Here is an 18,986-nt window from a genome sequence, read left to right as displayed (position 1 = left end):
TGTTGGCCTTTATGGTTTTCTAAAACTGCTGGAAAAAAGGGGAGAGCTCCCCAACATGAAACAAAAAAATAGAGACACAAGAGCTGAAATGGAAAGTGGAAAGAATGGTTTGCCTTTCTCATGGGGAGCAACAATGGAGTCTGTTCATCGGAGGCCCGACCCTGGATGCAGCCAAACCACAGCCAACGCACTAAAAACGTCAGAAACGGCACGGAGTGTGTGTCATTTCTCTCTCTGCACGTCTGAACCCACAACCAACCTTGAACAAGACAATCTGTCTGGGGCCACATGTTCAGAAACATTCTCGCTGCACAGCTTCACTTCAGGAAAACGGGTTCAAATCCTGCTGACAGACGCTCCGCTGGAGAGCTTCACATCTTCACAGCTGCTGTTCCTCACAGTGAGGCATGTTGGGTCATCTGGACAATCAGTCACCTCAAACTTTCACAATTATTAGCTTTTAACGTCTGTTAGGCTGAATGTCCAGGTAAAGGTGCATCAAACTACAACAAGCATTGCATCAACTAACTTTTGGCCAAGACATAAAAATGCATCACAATAAATGAACTTTCCAAAAAAAGTTTCCAAATCAAAACAGTCCTCAGAGCTGAACACTGAAAACAAACTCTGCCTTTTAACGGGGAAATGTTATGTCACAAGGATCACTGGAGACTTTTCCGTTCTCTTCCAGAGAGTCACTGACACCTGCAGTCACAACAGGTTACAGCTGAAGAAGCTGCGTCTGCGTCTAACAACAGAAAGTTGAGTGGAAGGAGAAGTATTGAAGAAAGGGAGAGATTCACAAGGTGTGGACAGCAGGTTGGGTTGGTGCTTTAGGCTCCATCAGAACATGAGCTCTGACTGTCATGCATGATGCCACCACCACTGTGTTCATGTGCGAGGAGTTCATGGTAATTTGCCATGTTATTGTGTGGCATTTTTATCGCTTTAACAATGTGGTTTCTGTGGAAACAAAATGTTCCTGTGGGGGGTTTGGTTTCATAGCTGGTTTTATGTTTTGCTTAAAAAATATAATGGAGGAATTTCTTCCAAAACCAATGGTGTAAATAGTGGGGGGGCAAAAACAGATGCTCCCAATTTAACAACACATCCAGAGGAGAAGCGTCTGGATCACTAAAACGTAGCACTAGGTGGCGCTATGAGCACTAACATTAAACATCTGACTCACTAATGTTTGAGCAACAGAAACCTGCAGAGCCACAACCAGAGCCTTCAGCTCACCTGAAACTGATTCACTCTTTTCTTACAGTAACAAACTCAGAGGAGCAACGATTCACATTCCTGTTTCTCCGTTCCCAGTTCAGCCTCTCTGTGGGGGGTAAGGTTTGTTCAGAAGCAACACGATTCACCCAGACTGGACTCTAAAAGCTGCTTCTCTTGTTTCCTCCTGGACAAATCCGACTGCCAGACAAGGAGAACTGCTTTCATTCCCACAACAACGCAGTTTCAGGACTGACTTTTTTTATTTTCAATACAACCAACAGAAATATCCCTGCAGAGTGATGCAGAAATGCAGAGTGATACAGAAATGCAGAGTGATACAGAAATGCAGAGTGATACAGAAATGCCCTCCTATGATCCCCTCTTAATTTCAGGCCCAGTGCAGAGAAAGTTCAAAGTTGCGGCGATGATGCGATCTCTGAATCAGACCCAGATCTGTAAATCTGACCTGCTCTCCATTTCCGCTCCGTTCTTCTGACACCGATGACATTTTTCTTTCCACAGCTGATAAAAGCTGACAGACAAACCTGACCGACCGCACAGGTGCGGGCCTGTCGACCAATCAGGGAGCAGTACCTGCACAGAGGAAGTCCATCCATGCAAACATGGCGACTGATAAGCAAATGCTGGAATTAGGGAGAGAAGTGGTTCCCAATGAAGAATTACTCAGACTTAATGAAGTGAGGAGGTTTCCTCACAGTAAACACACGGGCAGCAGAAAGAGCTGGAACAGACCAAATACTGCAGCATCATCAGGTTTACTGAAACAAACACAGGCGCTCTGTGTCTTTAGGAATGTCTTTCTGTGGCTGATGCTCCTTGTGAAGAATAATAAAGAATCTGTACGACACAGCATGACCAGAACAACTGAAGTCTGTATCCAGACTCTGGATGCTTCTAACATCTCTGATTCAGGAATGACTAGAAACACAAGGATGCAACAGTTGGACTTTTTTCTTCCACTTCACTTTCCTTCAATACGTTCTGATTTTTTTATTGGTTTGATGTGTTATCGTAAAAATAAACAGGAATAAATGCTTTAAATAAGCTCCCTTTGTAATTAATCCTCAACTCAATGCAAAGAAACGACTCTTCACATCCACCTGCAGCTCATCTTCCTAACTAGCAGGACGATTCGCCTCAATTTTTAAATGAATTGAAAAAAGTAGACATTTTTTGGGACCGTTCCTCACCTGGAGGAGCCTGCTGTTACCTTGACAACAGCACATCATCAGCACCAGCTTCAGTTCAGTCGATTCAGCTCTTCTGTCCACAGCCGTCAATACTGAGGGAACGTAATGGCTGCTGGATTACTGCTGGAGCCAAATTTACATTTAGATGTGTGGCTGTTTCTGGCAGCTCACTCAGTGTTCCCAATAATTCAATTAATTGGCTTAAATAATTGGGCTTTTATGGTCCTTACATTAAGTGTTTCTCTACCGATGTCTTTAAATTACAGTGGGTGTGATGTAAGTGGATTATATTAAAAATAACAGGATGCAAATAGATCGGCTGTATTATCAGAAAATGGGGCGAAGCCTCCAATTACCAGCAGATTGGATAATTACTTCTATGAGGTTATTTATACTCTAAAGGCCACATTCTGGGTCAGAGAAGACGAGAGAAAATAAAAAAAGATAGGAACAGCAGATGAATCTGACAGGAAAACGAAATGAGAAAATGTAAACTCAGCTTTATTTTTTGACCCTTTTGGAACTTGACACCAATTTAATTAGCTGATGACAGAGACAAGCTCTTATTTTGAAGTTTTTTCCTAATCAGATGTGGGGTTGTTTCAGATGCTATAAATAGTTTATGAGGGCAGCCATTATGGAATTTTATCCCTGAATAGAAGAGGCAGAAAATGCTGAGTCACTGGTTGCCATGGTGATTCCCTCCTTTTCCAGGAAGCAGGGGAAGCCCATACAACTTTTTTTTATCTTTTTAAATTTTAACAGACCAGAATTTAACAAACAGCTGCTGCTTGGAAACTTTAAACCGTATTTAAAAGAACCTTGACCTGTTTGGAGGCAGAACCTTCTGGTCGTCATGTCATTTTTATGTGCATAATTTAGGAGGCCTGACATGTCAGAGTGTTTTGGGTTTAGGACTTTATGAACGGGAGGCTGGCCGAGTGATTTCTGGGCCGACTGGACAACAAACTGTCAGACCTTCAGAAGTGAGAGACACACTGGGTCAACGTTCAGAAATACCAAGATTCTGATGTATAAACTGTGACGGAGGAGATCAAACTGTGGATATTAAAGGCATTCAAATACAAAACGTTTCTGAGTGTTGCAACATCATAACTTTATGCTGAAGATCCTGAGGGAAAATAAGGAAATCATGAAGTTAATCTATGACTAGGCTGATATACAAGCAGACGGTCGGATCTGGAGCAGGATTTGTATTTTCAGACCATTTTTCCTGTTTTCTCCTTTTATTTTAATCCAATCCAGTGAATTTCTTCAACCCAACGCAGCTGAGTAAATCATTTAGAAACTAACGGACCCGACGGAGGCGACCCCTCAGGGCTCAGATGTTAGCGGCTCCTCCGCCTCATTCAGGGACTCAACCTGCAGCTCAGACGCTTCCTTCAACCTGACCTTCTCTGTTTTCACCTCTCTGTCCTCTCAAGCATTTCTCTCACATTCCTTTCCTGCAGCAGCATTCCTCTCCTCCCTCCTTTTCACCTCAGTCTCTCTCATCCAGTCCCACAAAGATGTCCGTGGAAACAAGAAATCAATTCTGTTTTCAAATTTTTATTCACTTTTGAATTTCTTTGTTCATCTAAACTCAAGTTCACCTTCAAAACTTGAAGCAGATAAAAACAAACTGATGGAAATCTAAAAACTAATAATCAACCAGTTTTCTTACATTTTCCTTTCCTGGGTTTCCCAGATGTGGGTCAGTAACCTGTATTTCTAATAACATGAAAGCAGCATCTTTAGTTTAGAGGAAAAAATATTAAATTATAGTTATTTTTTTATATCCAACTGTGTAATATTTGTGTTTTTAAACTGTGGGAGGAAGCAGGAGTACCCAGGAAGAATCCACACATTCAGAAGGATAAAATAAAAACTTAATGCAGAAAAACCCAAAACCAGGATTGGAACTGAAAACTTTCATGCTGGAAAACTCAGCTGTACAACTGCAGTTTAAATCAGTTAATTCATGAAAAGTAATTATAATCAAATGCATAAATACATTTCTATAGTTTCTAATCACATAATCAGATTCAGATCCAATTAAAGGTTTCAAGCCCAGACAAACGGAACCAAAGCAAAGCTTCATCACCAATAGAAACTTTAAGTTTCATTTCTTAAACAGAAATCTGCAAATGTCTGATCAGCGTGTCATCAGAAGAAAAAATGTCTGTTAACAACATGAGGTGAGTTTCCAACAAATGACTAAAGATGAATAAGTCTGTAGTTACAGAGTAAAAGTTGAAGGAAAACCAAGACCAGAACTTTCCTACTCAAATGATCCTGAATCTGATTATAGAGAGCAGAAAACAACATAGATGGTGATTCTAGAGCGAGCAGATATGATCATTCCTGTCATGCAAAATAAAAGCAGAAAACTGAGGAACAAAACAAACTTCAGGTTAAACTGAGAAGAATCAGCACCACTGATCTGGACAGCAACATTTCCCATCAACCTGCAGCAAATCTTTAACTCAGAAATGTGACGGAAATGATTGAGAACATCAAATTATGTCATAAAAACGTGGAATCCAAAAATATACCAAGTATTTTCATTCTAGTTTCAAGTGAAAATATCTTAATACAATGAAATAAGACAAAACCAACTTTACAAGTAAATGTCCTGCAACATGTAGAAGCTTGTTTTAAGTTTTTAATTCCTCAGTATTGATGATAAAAACTGATTAGTTCCACTGGCAGATTTTTTCCCTCATAAAATGGGAGAAATGTCTTATTATAACGGAAATAATCAGCCAGGGGAAGACGTATTATTTTAATAAATATTAAATAACTGACTTAAAACAAGTTCTTATAAACTGTTGAAGAGAAACTGGTTTTGTCTCATTTCAAGTGCAAAGATATTTGCACAACAAAATAGACCAAAACTACAAGATTTTGTGTTTTTGCTGTACTAATAAAGGTTTAATAAAAGGTGTAAGCTGCAGCTCTTCAGTCCAGTTTGTGCATCTTAAGCCCATATAATGTAACAAAGCTCATAAAATGTTTATTAAATGCTAATTTAAGACGTGATTCTGTTGTTTTAAAGAGAAAACGGTCGTTGCAGCTCCCGTTCCTCCGGGTTCTCTGCGGGTCAGCCTGGGTTCTGACCGGCCCGGCAGCAGCGCCTGCGCGTCACGGTTCAGTTCTGCTGGGAACTTTACGAGGCGGCGTGAAGCAGCTCGGTTTGGCCCGAGGCTGCTGCAGCCGCTGCTGCAGCTCTGGTTCTGGAAAACACATAAAGCGCAGCGCAGTTCTGCTCTCTGGCTCATCGGCTCCTCGGTTCTTAGCTTTTAGTTTCCCGTCTAATGAGTGAAACTGGCACTAACAATCAGCCTGAGGTCCAGATTCCCTCCAACATGTTTGGGAAAATGTGACGCAGGAATCAAAAAGTCACACATCAAATCTCTATGTTTTCATTCCTGCAGCTACATGATCACTGAAAACTGGTGACAGACGCTCTGACTGCAGGCCGGCTACCTGAGCAGATAGCCTGACTAACTACCAAGCTTCTGATAAATACTGGGTTAGCGCTTTAGCGCTAGCAGAACTAATGTTTATGACTAATGCTTCAGAAACAGAGTTAGTTAGACGACTACAGATATGGTTAAGACAATACAACACTGTGGCTTAAACAATTAATCATACTGATCGAGTAATTTAGTAATCAATTCATCATTAAGTGGATTATAAAGACTCATAAAAACCAAATTCTGAAACATCAACATCCTCAGAGCAGCAATTAGGTCAAAACTGTTCAAAAAATAAACATTTTGCATTCAATGTACACTTTTATTTTCTTATTTAAAAAATAGTTGAATATTTTATTTACATATTTTAATATATTTCTAATCGGCTTAAGTGATTAAATAAAAATCTGCAGCGTTGTTCATCCGATCAGAATCATTGATAAATTGACCAATTCCTAAAATGATCATTAGTTGCATCCCCATACAATATAATAATATTAGATAAAGAAAGATGATCAATTCATATTGACTGTATTTTTCAGAATTAATGTTAAGGCCAAAAGAAGCAATGCGACTTTAAATATGCCTGTTTTTCTGTAACACCGATCAGCTGGTTTTAACAGAATGTAGGAAAAAGGAAACTTCAAACATCTCACATCAAATCTACTCCAAACATTTGGTTTCTTCTCCTAAATCTCACTTTGTCTGCAAATCTAGACCCAAACCGTCTCACAGCCATGAGAAAAGATCCATTTCTGGCTAAAACTGCGATGAATGAATCAAAGCGTAGAGAGCGTGGCTCCGGTGGAGACCTGCATGGGTTTCAGGACTGCAGACGGTTCCAAAACGAAAAAGCTCTAGGCTGTGATCAAAGTATCAGCCAGATGGAAAAGAGATCCATCCGCAGGTTTCACGAAGGAGAGCGTCTCTGATGCATGAAAAGTGGGTTTTGTTAATGGAGCTGTGAGGGAAAACGCAGCATGCTGGAGCACAGAGGGACGGAAAATATGAGGAAACAACAGCGTGGGATGAAGCGTGGCAGAAACAAGCAGGATGATGGAAACATGGCAGGACACAGATCAATTAAAACGGCTGCTGTCAGAATAAAGGCTGCATCTCTGAGGAAACCGCTTCACAGGGAGGCTCCGCTTTTCTCAATGGGTCATTTTCACAATGCCAAATATTTCATTTATCCTCAAGTCAAGTATGCAGCGTTTTTCCCACAGCAGAAAAAACATAAATGAGACGAAAAGTAACTCATAAAACAACAATGAGATGGTAAAATGTGCTGCAGTGGCGACTGCTTCTCTGGAGCAAATTAAAACCCATCATGTAGAAAATAGTTTGCTGAAATCTGCTATAATGTGATGCTAATTATAATTTCAAACCATAAGTGTAACGTTTTGTTTTATAATAACCATCATCTATTCTCGGATCCATTTTAGAGTTAAAAAGCCATAAAACTAAGCCATAAAGTTTAGAACTGAGTGTACTATCAAAATATATGGTATTTTAGAAACATAAATCTGTCAAAATATGGAAGAACGTTAATAAAACTGCTTAATACTGTTTGCAGACCCTTTAAACTGGAATGTCTTGCATTAAAAGGTTCTGATGTAAGTGGGCCGGGTCCAACACCAACCACAGTTAGAACAAGTCACTTTGTTTCAAATTTGGAATAATCTTTGTGAAACTGAACAATGTGTCCCAGATTTTTACATCCACTGTGAGACAATCGTTCTGCTGACATTAAATGGCAACGAAGCTTTTATGTTTCAGGATTAAACAAGTTCTTTCTGTTTGCTGAATATCAGAATAATGACAGAAAACTTTAAATTCAGATGTTTCCATCCGTCTCCTCAGTATTTAGTTTCGTTGTCTTTGAACTGGATGACTCGGGTCAAACCTTATGGTTTTCCTTCCACAAGCTTTTCCAACTGGCCTCTTCCTCCTGACAGGACTGGTGGAAGTGGGTTGTTGTTCTTCAGCCTCAGTCGGTTGGTTTCAGGTCATTTTGAAAACCCATTTAAGCTTTAACTTCCCAGCAGATGTCTGGAGATGTTGCTTAAATAGCTTTTTTTCTCTTTATGTTGTGAAGCGCACCACTCCCTCCTGGAGCAAAGCAAGAAGCAAGAAGCTGCTAATACCGCACTTCAAAACACCAAAGGAAACAATAATAAATTATCCGTGATAATTGTGACCTATTGTGTTTCCTTAAACAAGTTACGATGAGTTTATAGGCCATACTGAACATGGTCATTACAGTTTTTGCACAAAATCATTCTTAGATGAGATTTTAATCTGCTCAGTTTTGCCTGTTTTGAACTGTTTTAGGGCTCTGTCACTTTAAATCTAAGTAAGCTCCTGGTGGCCACGCCCCACAACTCAACATTTACACTCATGTGAAAATGGCTGCAAACAGATTCACAATTATACAACCATACATCTTTGAAAAGCAGAAGTGTGGCCTCCTGCACAACCAACAGGAACACAATCAGTGGTTTCTGCAACAAAACAGTTGTCTTGTCCAGCAGCCATTGTACAGCCTACAGCAGTGAAACCAGCTGGCCAAACGTGCTGAAGCTCAGCTCGGGTTGCTAGGTGACGCCCTAGGCTTCACTGCGGTTGCTAGGTAACAACGCAGTGCAAGTCCAATGTGACTCAACATTTGGGAGGTTTTTGAAATGGCTGATTTCCAGACACTAAAAAGCTTTAACTCATTGCCAAAAACTGTTGACTGGAGTTTTTAAGTGCTTGGGCTGTTTTTAGAAGCAGTGCAAACACAAACTGAAGTTTAAAAACTTTAAAAAATAAAGGGCTTTGTAGCCTGAGTGCATTTGCAGGTTGTAATGTTGCTTTTTTATGCTGATTGTGGAGAAACGGCGTCTTCCTGTCAGCCCATGTCGGCTCAAGACTCTGTTCTCTTCAGCAGCCTCTATAAAACATCATCTGCTTTGGTTCTGGGGTTGATTCACACATTTAACATCCAAACCAGAAAGAGTCTCCTTCCTGATCCATCCGGCAGCTGGACGCTCCCATGGTGTCTATATGTGGAACTGTTTGAACAGATGGCACCTCCAGTTGGAACAGACAACCAACCAAACCAGCGGCGGTTCTCGGCTCTTTAAACGTTTCCATGACGACACACAAGGAAACATCATGTTTATGGTGTTTCTTTAAAATGCATCCTCTGCTGTGTCTCAGTGTAACCAGAACAAACTTATGCATCATTCTGCTGTTCAGCAAATAGAAACAATAATTAATTTTAGATATAATACGATAAATCTGTGGAATCAGTCCTGGCCCATTTGTAGTTGGTGACCTAAAATCCTAATAAAACCTGTTTGAAACATTCTCTGCAGTTCTGCTGGGAGAAATAGTTTGTTTTCCAGTGGATTTGCTCTCAGCTGATTCCACAACATCTGAATAAATTCTGATTAATTTCTGTGGCTGTTTGGTCATTTGTAGCTCCGAGTCTGCAGGGTGGTAATTACTGAGGAAGATGATGGTTTCTGCGTGTTGTGGGCTGTTTTCCCTCCGTAGCGTCCCACCCTTCATCTTACGCAACAACTCTCCTCTACACACATGCAGGGTGATTTTATGCTAAGAGGAAAACTAATCTCTTCGCTTTTGTTTGGATGTTTAAACTTTCCTCTGATTTATAATGAAGGCTGACCTTACTGTTACTGTTTGTGAGTGTAAAATCCATGAAAACATTGATTTTTCTCTTTTTTTTCTTTCTTTCAGCAAAAGAAAATATCCAATACTGTTTAGAAATATCGACTCTCGTCAGCTCAGTAAGCTATGAGAGCAACGCCACTTTCATTTTCCACCCGGAATGCGGCCAAGTAAAGACAATCAATGTTGACACTTTATAAACAAACAAGATAAAAAACCAGAGAGAACGTGAGAGGGCGAGTCGGGTCCTACCGGTCCGGTGCAGAAACATCCACAGCAAAACAAACAGGACGACGTGCCGCAGCCTCCACCTTCCACCTCCCCGACGAGGCAAGAACCCCCTGAGGAAGCAAAACATCATCAGTCCAGGCCTTCAGCAGCAACATTTCATAGATTTGTTTTTTAATTTAATATAAGCATCTCCCTGAAATAATGGAACGCAAACATGTAGTTTTGAAAAAAGGTTTCAGTACTTTGAAGCTGTGATGAAATCATCACTTTCTGGGAGCCAGAAACAAAACTAAATGCTTTTATGGTTAAATCATGAAGAGAAAGGAGGAGTTTTCCTTCCTGATTTCATTTAAATTACTTTAGAAAGAGAAGAAATATGAAAATCTGTCTGTTATTGCACTTTTGGACAAATAGCTGTGTGTCAAAGTCAGACTGCAGCAGTTAGTCAGTTTAATGGCAGCAGAGCTTCTCTTTTAGCTAAACGTCGCTGTGAAACGCAGGGAAGCAAAATCAGCAGAAATTTATTACAAAAATGTCTTGTACTTGTACAGATAGTTCTGGAGCAAATAAAATGCCTAATTGAAATCAGAATTCAACACTTAACAGATGTGTGACTTTTCCAAAAGCTATCTTGCTTCACTTCATTTTCCTAATTGAACATGTGAATGTAGTTTAAATAGAAGCTGCAGGAGAAAATAATGACCCTGATACAAAAAGTTAAATTCAAAACACACTTTAAAATGCAAAAAATAACTTTCTTCTTAGATTCTCATGTGTTTTCTAGGTTAAGGAGTGGAAAGTCGACCCAGATACGACTCTGGGTCGACTTGTTTTATTATTATTATTCAATCTGTCTGGTTTGGTTTTATATGATGATCTTCTTAAATGTTACTTAAAAACATAGACAAATTATTCTGAAAACAGAGAGAATATGACAAACACGGTTTGTGTTCAACATTATCAACATTACATCCATTCCTGATGTTGTTTCTGCAGTTTGAAAATATTTACGTTCTGGTGAGAAGTTAGCTGGAAATTAAAACTAAAATGACTTGACAGAAATAGGAATTATCGGAACTTTAAACTAAATTTATTTTAATCTAGAGTAAAAACACACACCTACACACACAAAATAGAAAATTATGCAATCACATAAATCAGAAGTAAAAGTGGAATTTGCTGCGAATAGCAGAAACAGCAGCAGGTATAAAATGCTTCAAACTCTCTCCAGAGCGGAAATCCTCCAGGCCACCAGGGGGAGTCGAACACTAAATCACAGATGACCAAACGGTGACGGGACGTCATGATTTATTGAAGAAAGTTGGAGGAAGAAAGAAAGAAGTGTGATGGACTTTATCCCTTTTTCAAACATGAAGTGTTTTACAGTTATTACTGCAGCAAGTTTACACAAGTAATATTACCGGCACCTGACTCCCCCTAGTGGTCTGGAGCACTCCTGTTTCTATGCAGAGAATTTGCAGCATTTTATGCTTGTTGCTGTTGCAGCATTTTCCCTTTTGCATCATTCATGTTGTAGAACAACTGAAACCTGCCGTTTTCCTCAACCAACTCAAACAGTTACTGACAGCAGACAGAGATAAGCAGCATGAATCTGGCTGCAGATAAAAACATTTCCTCTCCACACAGATGTTCCCATACTCAAACGTTGTTTGTTTTGCCCATCGGTCACTGAATAAACGAGTGACCAGGGATCTCAGAGAACCACCTACGCCTTTATGTAACGTATACGTGTTCCTCATGGCCCCCGGGAGCCAATCAAAACGCTCCCACAGGTCATCATAATGTTTCAGGCCGCTGGCTGTTCCAGCTGCTAATCAGACGAGCTGCGAGGAACATTTTTATGCTTCAACTGGAAAAAAAACACCTTTAAAATACATTTCTCTTATTTTTTCAAGTTTAAATGTCCATGTTAGAATTGAAAGGAGAGATCTTTCCAGATGAAGGAATAAAACCATGATGAACATTATAAATGTTTAATGGGAAGGTGAAAACTTCAACTGGGTAGTTATGATTTAACAGTCTGAGTCACTGAAGCTTTTAAGGCAATAAAAGCCTAAATATGCTGCCAGTTTTTATGTCAGAGGTAAATATACTTCAAAATAAGAGCATGAATATAAAATATAACCACTTCAAGAATGCTTGACAGTTAATCAAAACTTCAACACGGAAGTTTATTCAACTTAAAGTTTACAAAACAACATTTATCTGAAGAAATTGATTTAGGGGAGCAAAGTGCACTAAATGTTTTCAAAGTTAAAAAAAATGCTAAAGCACTAAATAAAAAATTTGTTCCAATATTAGATCATGATTGATCAAAACCCAATCAGTTCATTATGAGTTAGATCTTAATGTTACCTCAAATCCAGCTTCAGTGGTTTGAATGTTCCTGTGTTGAAGCTCAGAAACCAGAAAAGTTTCTTATCCAAATCTATGGATTTAATATTTCACGTGTGAAAAAGCAAAACAAAACAAACAAACAAAAAAAAACCTCAGACCTCTCGATTCTAGCCTTGATTTGTTTTATCCTACACTAAATCAGCCTGTCGCCATCTAAAACATCAAGATCTAAAAATAAGATTAACAGTCCTTAAATAAGGTAATTTCAGTGGACTCTACAACTTTTTCAAGGCTTTAAGCAACAATTTCAATATTTTGCTTTTAAATGTTTTCAATGTTAATTAGATTTTCCATCTTACTGGACAAAGAATCTGAGAAGATCTAATCAGAGGGAAAAAACCCTAGAAAGCCCAAACTTCTGGGTCTTCAAAGATTTTTCCTCCTCAGCTCACAGGTTTCCTGATTTAAGTGACTGAGAAAATTAACAAAGATCAACTTTGTATCTGGGTAAAAATATCTGTGTTGATTTGATGCTTTGGGTCTTCATCCTGTACAAAGATTAAATGATGACCCATTTTGAGCCAAAAGTTAACTGAAAACTTTCCCAGCTTTCCTGTCATTATAAAAGCTCAACCATGCAGAGAACAACCAGGCCTTTAAATGAGGAACCCACAGCATCACAGGTTGTCCACCGTGCTTCATACAGAGTGTTTTTGTTTTCCACAGATTTGTTGTTTGTTTAAACCACCTGAAGTTTTTCTTGCTGAAAAACTCCATCCTACCTTTTCATGTCTGGATGATTCACAGGTCAGATTTTAGCAGCTTAAAGAAAAATCCTCTGAAAACATTCAGGTTCTGGACCCAAACTAGGAGAAAATTGCTACTCTGTTGCTCAGGAACACGCCAAAAGGATCATTAATATGTACAGCGTAGCGAACAGGCTCCAGTTTTAATTCCAGCATCCACTTCTGAAAATTCATGCAGCTGCTGACATTAAAGAAAACTCGCCTCTTTGTCAAGTCATGCGTCTCGTTTCCTCGTCTCCCCGCCTCCTCCGGTATGGAAATGACGAGCGGAGCGAGGTCAGCGAACAAGGCTGCATACAGACGGAGGTTTTTGTGTGTGCAGGGCTGGATGGCAGCCTGCAAGCCCTCCGCCTCCAGGCAGACATTTTGGGGCCCACGGCTCCTGGTTTCACACCAGGAGAGCAGAGAAATTAAACGGTTCTGAATTTAAACGTTTCCAGAGCCGATCATCTCCAGTGTTTAAAGCGCGTCTGGTATCCGTCACTTATAAAAGTTTGAATGTTCCTTTTCTTCAAAATGTCCCCTGATATTTTATTTGAATGAAACCCCCACACTGCACTGCATAAGGCTGAGACATTTATCGTGTCAAAATGATTATCCTACATTGTGTCAAACAGTCAAAGTGGAATCTTCATCCAACAGCCAGAGGAGAAAAAAACCAAACAAAACAACTAAGTTCAAGTAAAATCCTTTGTGTTTTGTACAGTGTACTGGAGCTGCAAACAGGCAGCAAACACATGAATGATGCAAAAGAATAAAAGCAGCAGAGAAATGCTGCAAACAACAAAACGCTGTCATCACAGGGAAGAGATGCAAAATGGAAAACGCTGAAACAGAAACAAGTATAAAACCTGCAAACTTGCTCCACAAAATGGGAGTCCTCCAGGCCACTAGGGGCATTTGACCACCAAATCATATGGAACTACAACCTCAGCAAAGTCCAGGAGAAAGTTGGGTTAAGAAAAAAAAGATAGGTTATACTTTTTAGAACAACATATTTATAAAGGTTATATTACCTACTCCAGGCTCCCCCTAGTGGCCTGGAGGACATCTGTTTTACTTGAGGTTTATGCCTTGTGCAGCATTTTACTGTTTGCTTCTATTTCTTATGATTGCAGCATTTTATTTTACATGCATTTGATTCATCTTTTTGTTTTGCAGCGAGTTTCACTGTTTACTGCACGTTTGCACCTGTTGGCCACCGCAGCACAAATATGTTTAAAAAAACCATTTATGAATGTTGAAGGATAAACACTTTACATATTTTCACTACCGTCAGTTACTCTGCAGACTGAGAGGCTGAGACTCAGAAAATGCTGAGTCGGCGGTTGCTAATGCGATTCCCTCCTTTTCGGCAGAGAAAAACATGAGAATTTAAGCTTTAAACAAAACAGTTAATTTGTGAAAACAATAAAATATAGCAAGAAAATCCTGAACTCCAGGTGGCAGAACCATCTGGTGGCAGAAAGCATCCATTCTCATGTGTCTGCAGTGTTTTATGCAAGAGATATGATTATTTTGTCCGGGTTTGGACATCAGAAAGATGGGAGGAAAAAAGGGAGACTAAAGTCCTCAAGTTAATAAAAATCCAAGTGTAAATTTAGCCCTCTGCTAACTTAAATATTTAGCAAAACGAGCTTGTGAAGCTGTTTGCATATACTTTGAAAACTAAGATTTCTGGAGAAAGATTGAGAAGCTCAGTGAAAGCTCAGAGAAACATTTCCAGACTCAGAAACTCTGGAAAACTGCAGATCAAGACGACTTTCAGGAGATTAGAACTAGATCTGGCTGCTTGACAGAAAAACACAACAAATTGAGACCAAATGAAGAGAAGTGTTGATAGCTTCACTGGCTGCACCGAGCAGCAGACAAACAAAAACGGCCTGATGGAGCAAATCGGCTGGACCTGAGATGTTTCCACTGGTGTCAGCAAAACCGGAGCGAAGAGCCGGGCAGAGCAAAGAACTGACTGGTCAGAGCTGCATCCATCCATCTGTTATCAGGCCATCCATCCGTTCAGTCAGCATCACCGTAAAGGTCGCTTCCAGACTCCAAACAGCTGAGATTCCCTCAGAGCTGCATATTCACTACATTACACAGATGTTATGCAGCTGGAATGCTTGTTGGTTAAACTCCCACTCAAACTACATGCAAACAGAAAAACATGCAAACCCGTTCAAAGACACATTCAAAGCAGAATATGTGATAATCTTACATGGTGATGAGAAAATGCACATTTTTAGAAAACATTTTGGGCCTTTATGTGATGGAGGTTATGAAATGGAAAAGTTTTTGGGTCTTAATGACATTATGGCAAACTCTGTTTCTTCATTAAATCTGTAAGAACTGGACTTTCCAAATAAAATCTAATGACAAATTCACAGGTCAAACTTTCAAATAACTGTACTTGAGCCTCATTTGTAAATGAGGAACAGATCGGCTTATTAACTTGTGAAAATAAATGATATTCATAACACATGAAAATGACAGGGTGGACACGTCATTAAAGGGCCTCATAAATGCAGGGTGGACAAATTTCTGCTAATTTTAGCATTAAATGAGCACATGGTGAACCTCCTGTTAAAATAACTGATTCACCAATTTGGTACTTTAGCAAATCTATTTCAGATTTCTGTGAGGTGTTTGTATTTATTGATAAAACATGAGAGCGGTCGCTAACTGGCCATGCTAAGCTGGAAAACACCCAATTACATGCAATACTATAAAAATGACTAAAAATAAGCAGAAATATTTACTTACTTTCATACTAGTCACTGTTTCAGCCTAATTTTAAGAGACCAAATGCAGATAGTAATGTCTCTAAAAATACCAGAGGATCCGTTTCATCGATCCGCTTATCAATCAGCAATCAACCTGTTTTTCATTCATTCATTAGTTTCATATTCAAAGTGACCAAACCAGATACCAAGCATGCATTATATTTATCAAACCATCTTCAAGCATCAGCAAACGGAAAACTACAAAATACTCAACAGAAAAGGTGATGCAATCAGAGCAATAAATATAAAACTGGAGAAAATCCAAATCCTGTTGAAAGACAAAACAATCAAACACAGCAGCGAATCATCTCTGACTCTAAACTACAGCCGGTTTAAAACCATGAACTGTTTTTTCCTGAAGCTTCATCTGAAGCAGCAGTCAGGATGGAGCCATCTTTATTCACCTGATTCCACCTGAAGCTTCTTCTTCTTCTGCTCTGAATGTCAGCAGGATCAAAGCTGCAGGTGGAGGGATCAGACTTTCCCCCTGCAGTTTAATTAAATCACATTCCGGCTCCATCTTCCAGGAACGGATCAGCTGTGTTTCCACCTGGACCTGCTAACTGCCCCCCGTCCCGTCAACAGGCTGTTATTCAACACGCTTCGCCTCGTTAGCAGCGGCTTCAGGCCGTATCGCCTTCACAGGTTGAGTAACAGCTGGCAGCAGCAGATCCTCCTTAAACAACACCTTCTTTGATAAAGTCTAAATAAAGTGGAGTCGAATTTCTGGAGAACCTCGACTCACCCAACATCCCTGCAGTCACGTTTTGTACTAAAATCATTTATCTTGATCTTCAGCAGAAAGTTGTGAAAGTCCTTCTAGAAGAAATTCAAAGCAACAAAAGAAGAGCCAAACATTCCTCTTCAGATAAAAGGAAACTGTTTTCAAACTGAGGAACCACAAAGCTGAAGTCCACCATGATCATCTCTCCTTTAAAAAACAGTTCAGTAAAGTTTCATTCAGTGTTCAGGCTGAACTGAAGCTTCATCAGCAGTTTGATTTCTATCTGTAGCACAAACTGACTTAGAGAAGTTTTAACTTCCTTTAGTTCGCAGGCGTGACGATCAGTCAGCAGCTACAGCCGATTAAAAACGGCAGAAAACAAGCAAAACATTTAAAGCTGCTTCACATCCAGAGTCGAGCCTGACGTCCCAAATAAGACTGACAATAAACTTTAACCTAGAAAAAGTTTTCTGCTTCATCTCAAACCATCATCTGCCATCTGACCGCCATGGAAAGAAAAAAAACTTTCACAGAACGTCCAGGACTTTCTGAGAGTTTATGAGTTGAAATCCAATCAGTCACCTGAGTTTCACGTATAAGCAACAGAACCGGAGACGGTTCTCGGGTTTTACATTTCCAGAAACTGATTTTCAGCCCAGCAGAACCCAAAAATGTTTTTGGATAAACAACAGAACTCAGAGAAGTGACTCTTTATTTTTAGATTTCCAAACATAGACAGAAACAGTTTTTTTGTTTCAGTATTGAAGGGAAATGCTGAATATTTTGTTTCAACTGATGACATCGCCTTGAAAAAGCATGAATGTTCCTCAAAGCTATTTTCCATTTTGTCACGCTACAACCAGAAACACTCTGTTGGGACTTTACATAAAAGACTGACACAAAGTAGAGCGAGGAAGACAATGCAAGGCTTTCACTTTTATTCTACGTCTAAATAAAATCAAACTAAATCCTTTACATGTAAACTAATCAGCAAATAGAGTCCAGATGTTTCCATTTTAATCTCTCAGAGAAAACAAACAGCATTTTGAAGAAGTGACTAAATGCTACCTTAACAATCTTAACACACCGTCCCCACAGGGAAACATGGTGGTGGCAGCATCATGCTGTGGGGAAGAGAGTCAGGGTTGATGGGGGGAGAATGAAGCTCAATCCTGACAATCAATCAGCTCCTTCTGTTGTGTTTTACAAACATTTTCCTTTATTAAAATCATGATGAATCTTCATTATTTTCCCTCTTTTCCTCTGATGCCAGTAAAAATACAACATAAAGAGATTTTAATGAGACGAAATGAAACGTTCAGTTCGGCGTATTTCTGCACAATCTGCTCATAAATCCTGGACCGTCAATCAGGGTCTTTTCTTTAGATAAATAAAGAAAAGTTTTTCTTGAAATTTTTCATAAATTTGATAGTTTCATAATTCCAGTTAAAATAAGTAAATGGGAAAAGCTTCATAAAACATTCAGAGCTGTGATAAAATATGAATTTTTCTCATTTCTGGTAACTGATTTGATCTAGTTTGTTTAAATTTCAAAACAAGTTTACCTTTTAGTATTTTTTATTTACTCACATCATAATCAGCCTTAAAACGTCACTGGAGGTAATTTCTTCAAGTCTTAAGTTAAAAGTGAGTTTCAGATGGGATTTATTTCTATTTACTTTACAATAAGTGACTAAAATAAATCGATAAATCAATAAAGAATCTTTAAGACTTTGTTACTTTCACCACCTCAGGTCTCCTGGACATGAAATGCTCCTTTTCCCAGACCGGGGGAGGAAAACCGCAGAACTGATCCTGATTGGTTTTCTGTTTCAGTCGTTCAAATAAACACCAAAAAGTTTGTTTCCCTCCCAGATTAAAGTACAGAAACAGAAATAAAACCGAATTTTAACGGGATTTCAACCACAGGAAATACAAATTACAGGTCAATCATTATTTAGTTTCACTGATAATAGTAATAACATATGAAAATTGGTGAAACTGTATATAATTTGCATCAAAAACGTTTCGTAGAAATTAATTTACCATAAAAACTGACCAGATTAGTTTTTTTCCGTATCAGCAGCAGAATCTCCTGATTCTCATGTCAAACTGAAAACTCAGCAGATCCATGAAAAACATTTTCCACCGCAGAGCTGAAGAGAAAAGATTTTCTCCTCTGCTCCAGACCAGCATCACGTCTGAGGAGCGGCTGGAAGTTTCATTCAATTAAGGAGCCGAAACTCCCAACAGTCCTGAAAACTAAACTGAGAGGAGCCACCAGAGCATCTTCAGGTCCAAAGGCTGGAAATAAAGTTTAAAGACTCACATGTTCTCACTGCAGCGGCGGCTGATCCCCCCGCAGGGTCATTCTGTCTCTCTGCAAACTCTCAGGAAAAATGGATTTTTCTTTTTCTTAATGAAGAAATTCACAAAGACTCCAAACCAGCTAAATCCCAAACGCGTCTCCGCGGAGGCGCAACAAGTCTCCAAAG

At 39.3% G+C, this 18,986-nt stretch overlaps 1 protein-coding gene across 6 annotated transcripts in view; it reads right to left on the bottom strand.

The window, feature by feature from the left end:
- Positions 1 to 18,986, bottom strand: part of adgrg6 (adhesion G protein-coupled receptor G6) — a 65,809-nt gene extending 46,823 nt beyond the window's left edge. For all 6 annotated transcript variants that reach the window (XM_088002293.1, XM_014968039.2, XM_088002294.1 and 3 more), the window contains exons 1-2: positions 18,821 to 18,986; positions 9,845 to 9,933 (exon numbers count right to left, since the gene is read on the bottom strand). In XM_088002293.1, the coding sequence (XP_087858419.1) occupies positions 9,845 to 9,933; positions 18,821 to 18,822 (91 nt within the window). In that variant the 5' untranslated portion in view covers positions 18,823 to 18,986. The remainder of the gene's footprint in view (positions 1 to 9,844; positions 9,934 to 18,820) is intronic.

Source organism: Poecilia mexicana, unplaced genomic scaffold (genome assembly GCF_051168715.1).
Source record: "Poecilia mexicana isolate PSO_F unplaced genomic scaffold, ASM5116871v1 scaffold_21, whole genome shotgun sequence".
Classification (NCBI taxonomy): domain Eukaryota; kingdom Metazoa; phylum Chordata; class Actinopteri; order Cyprinodontiformes; family Poeciliidae; genus Poecilia; species Poecilia mexicana.
The sequence above is the reverse complement of the archived record's forward strand: the minus strand, read 5'-3'. Positions and strand labels throughout refer to the sequence as shown.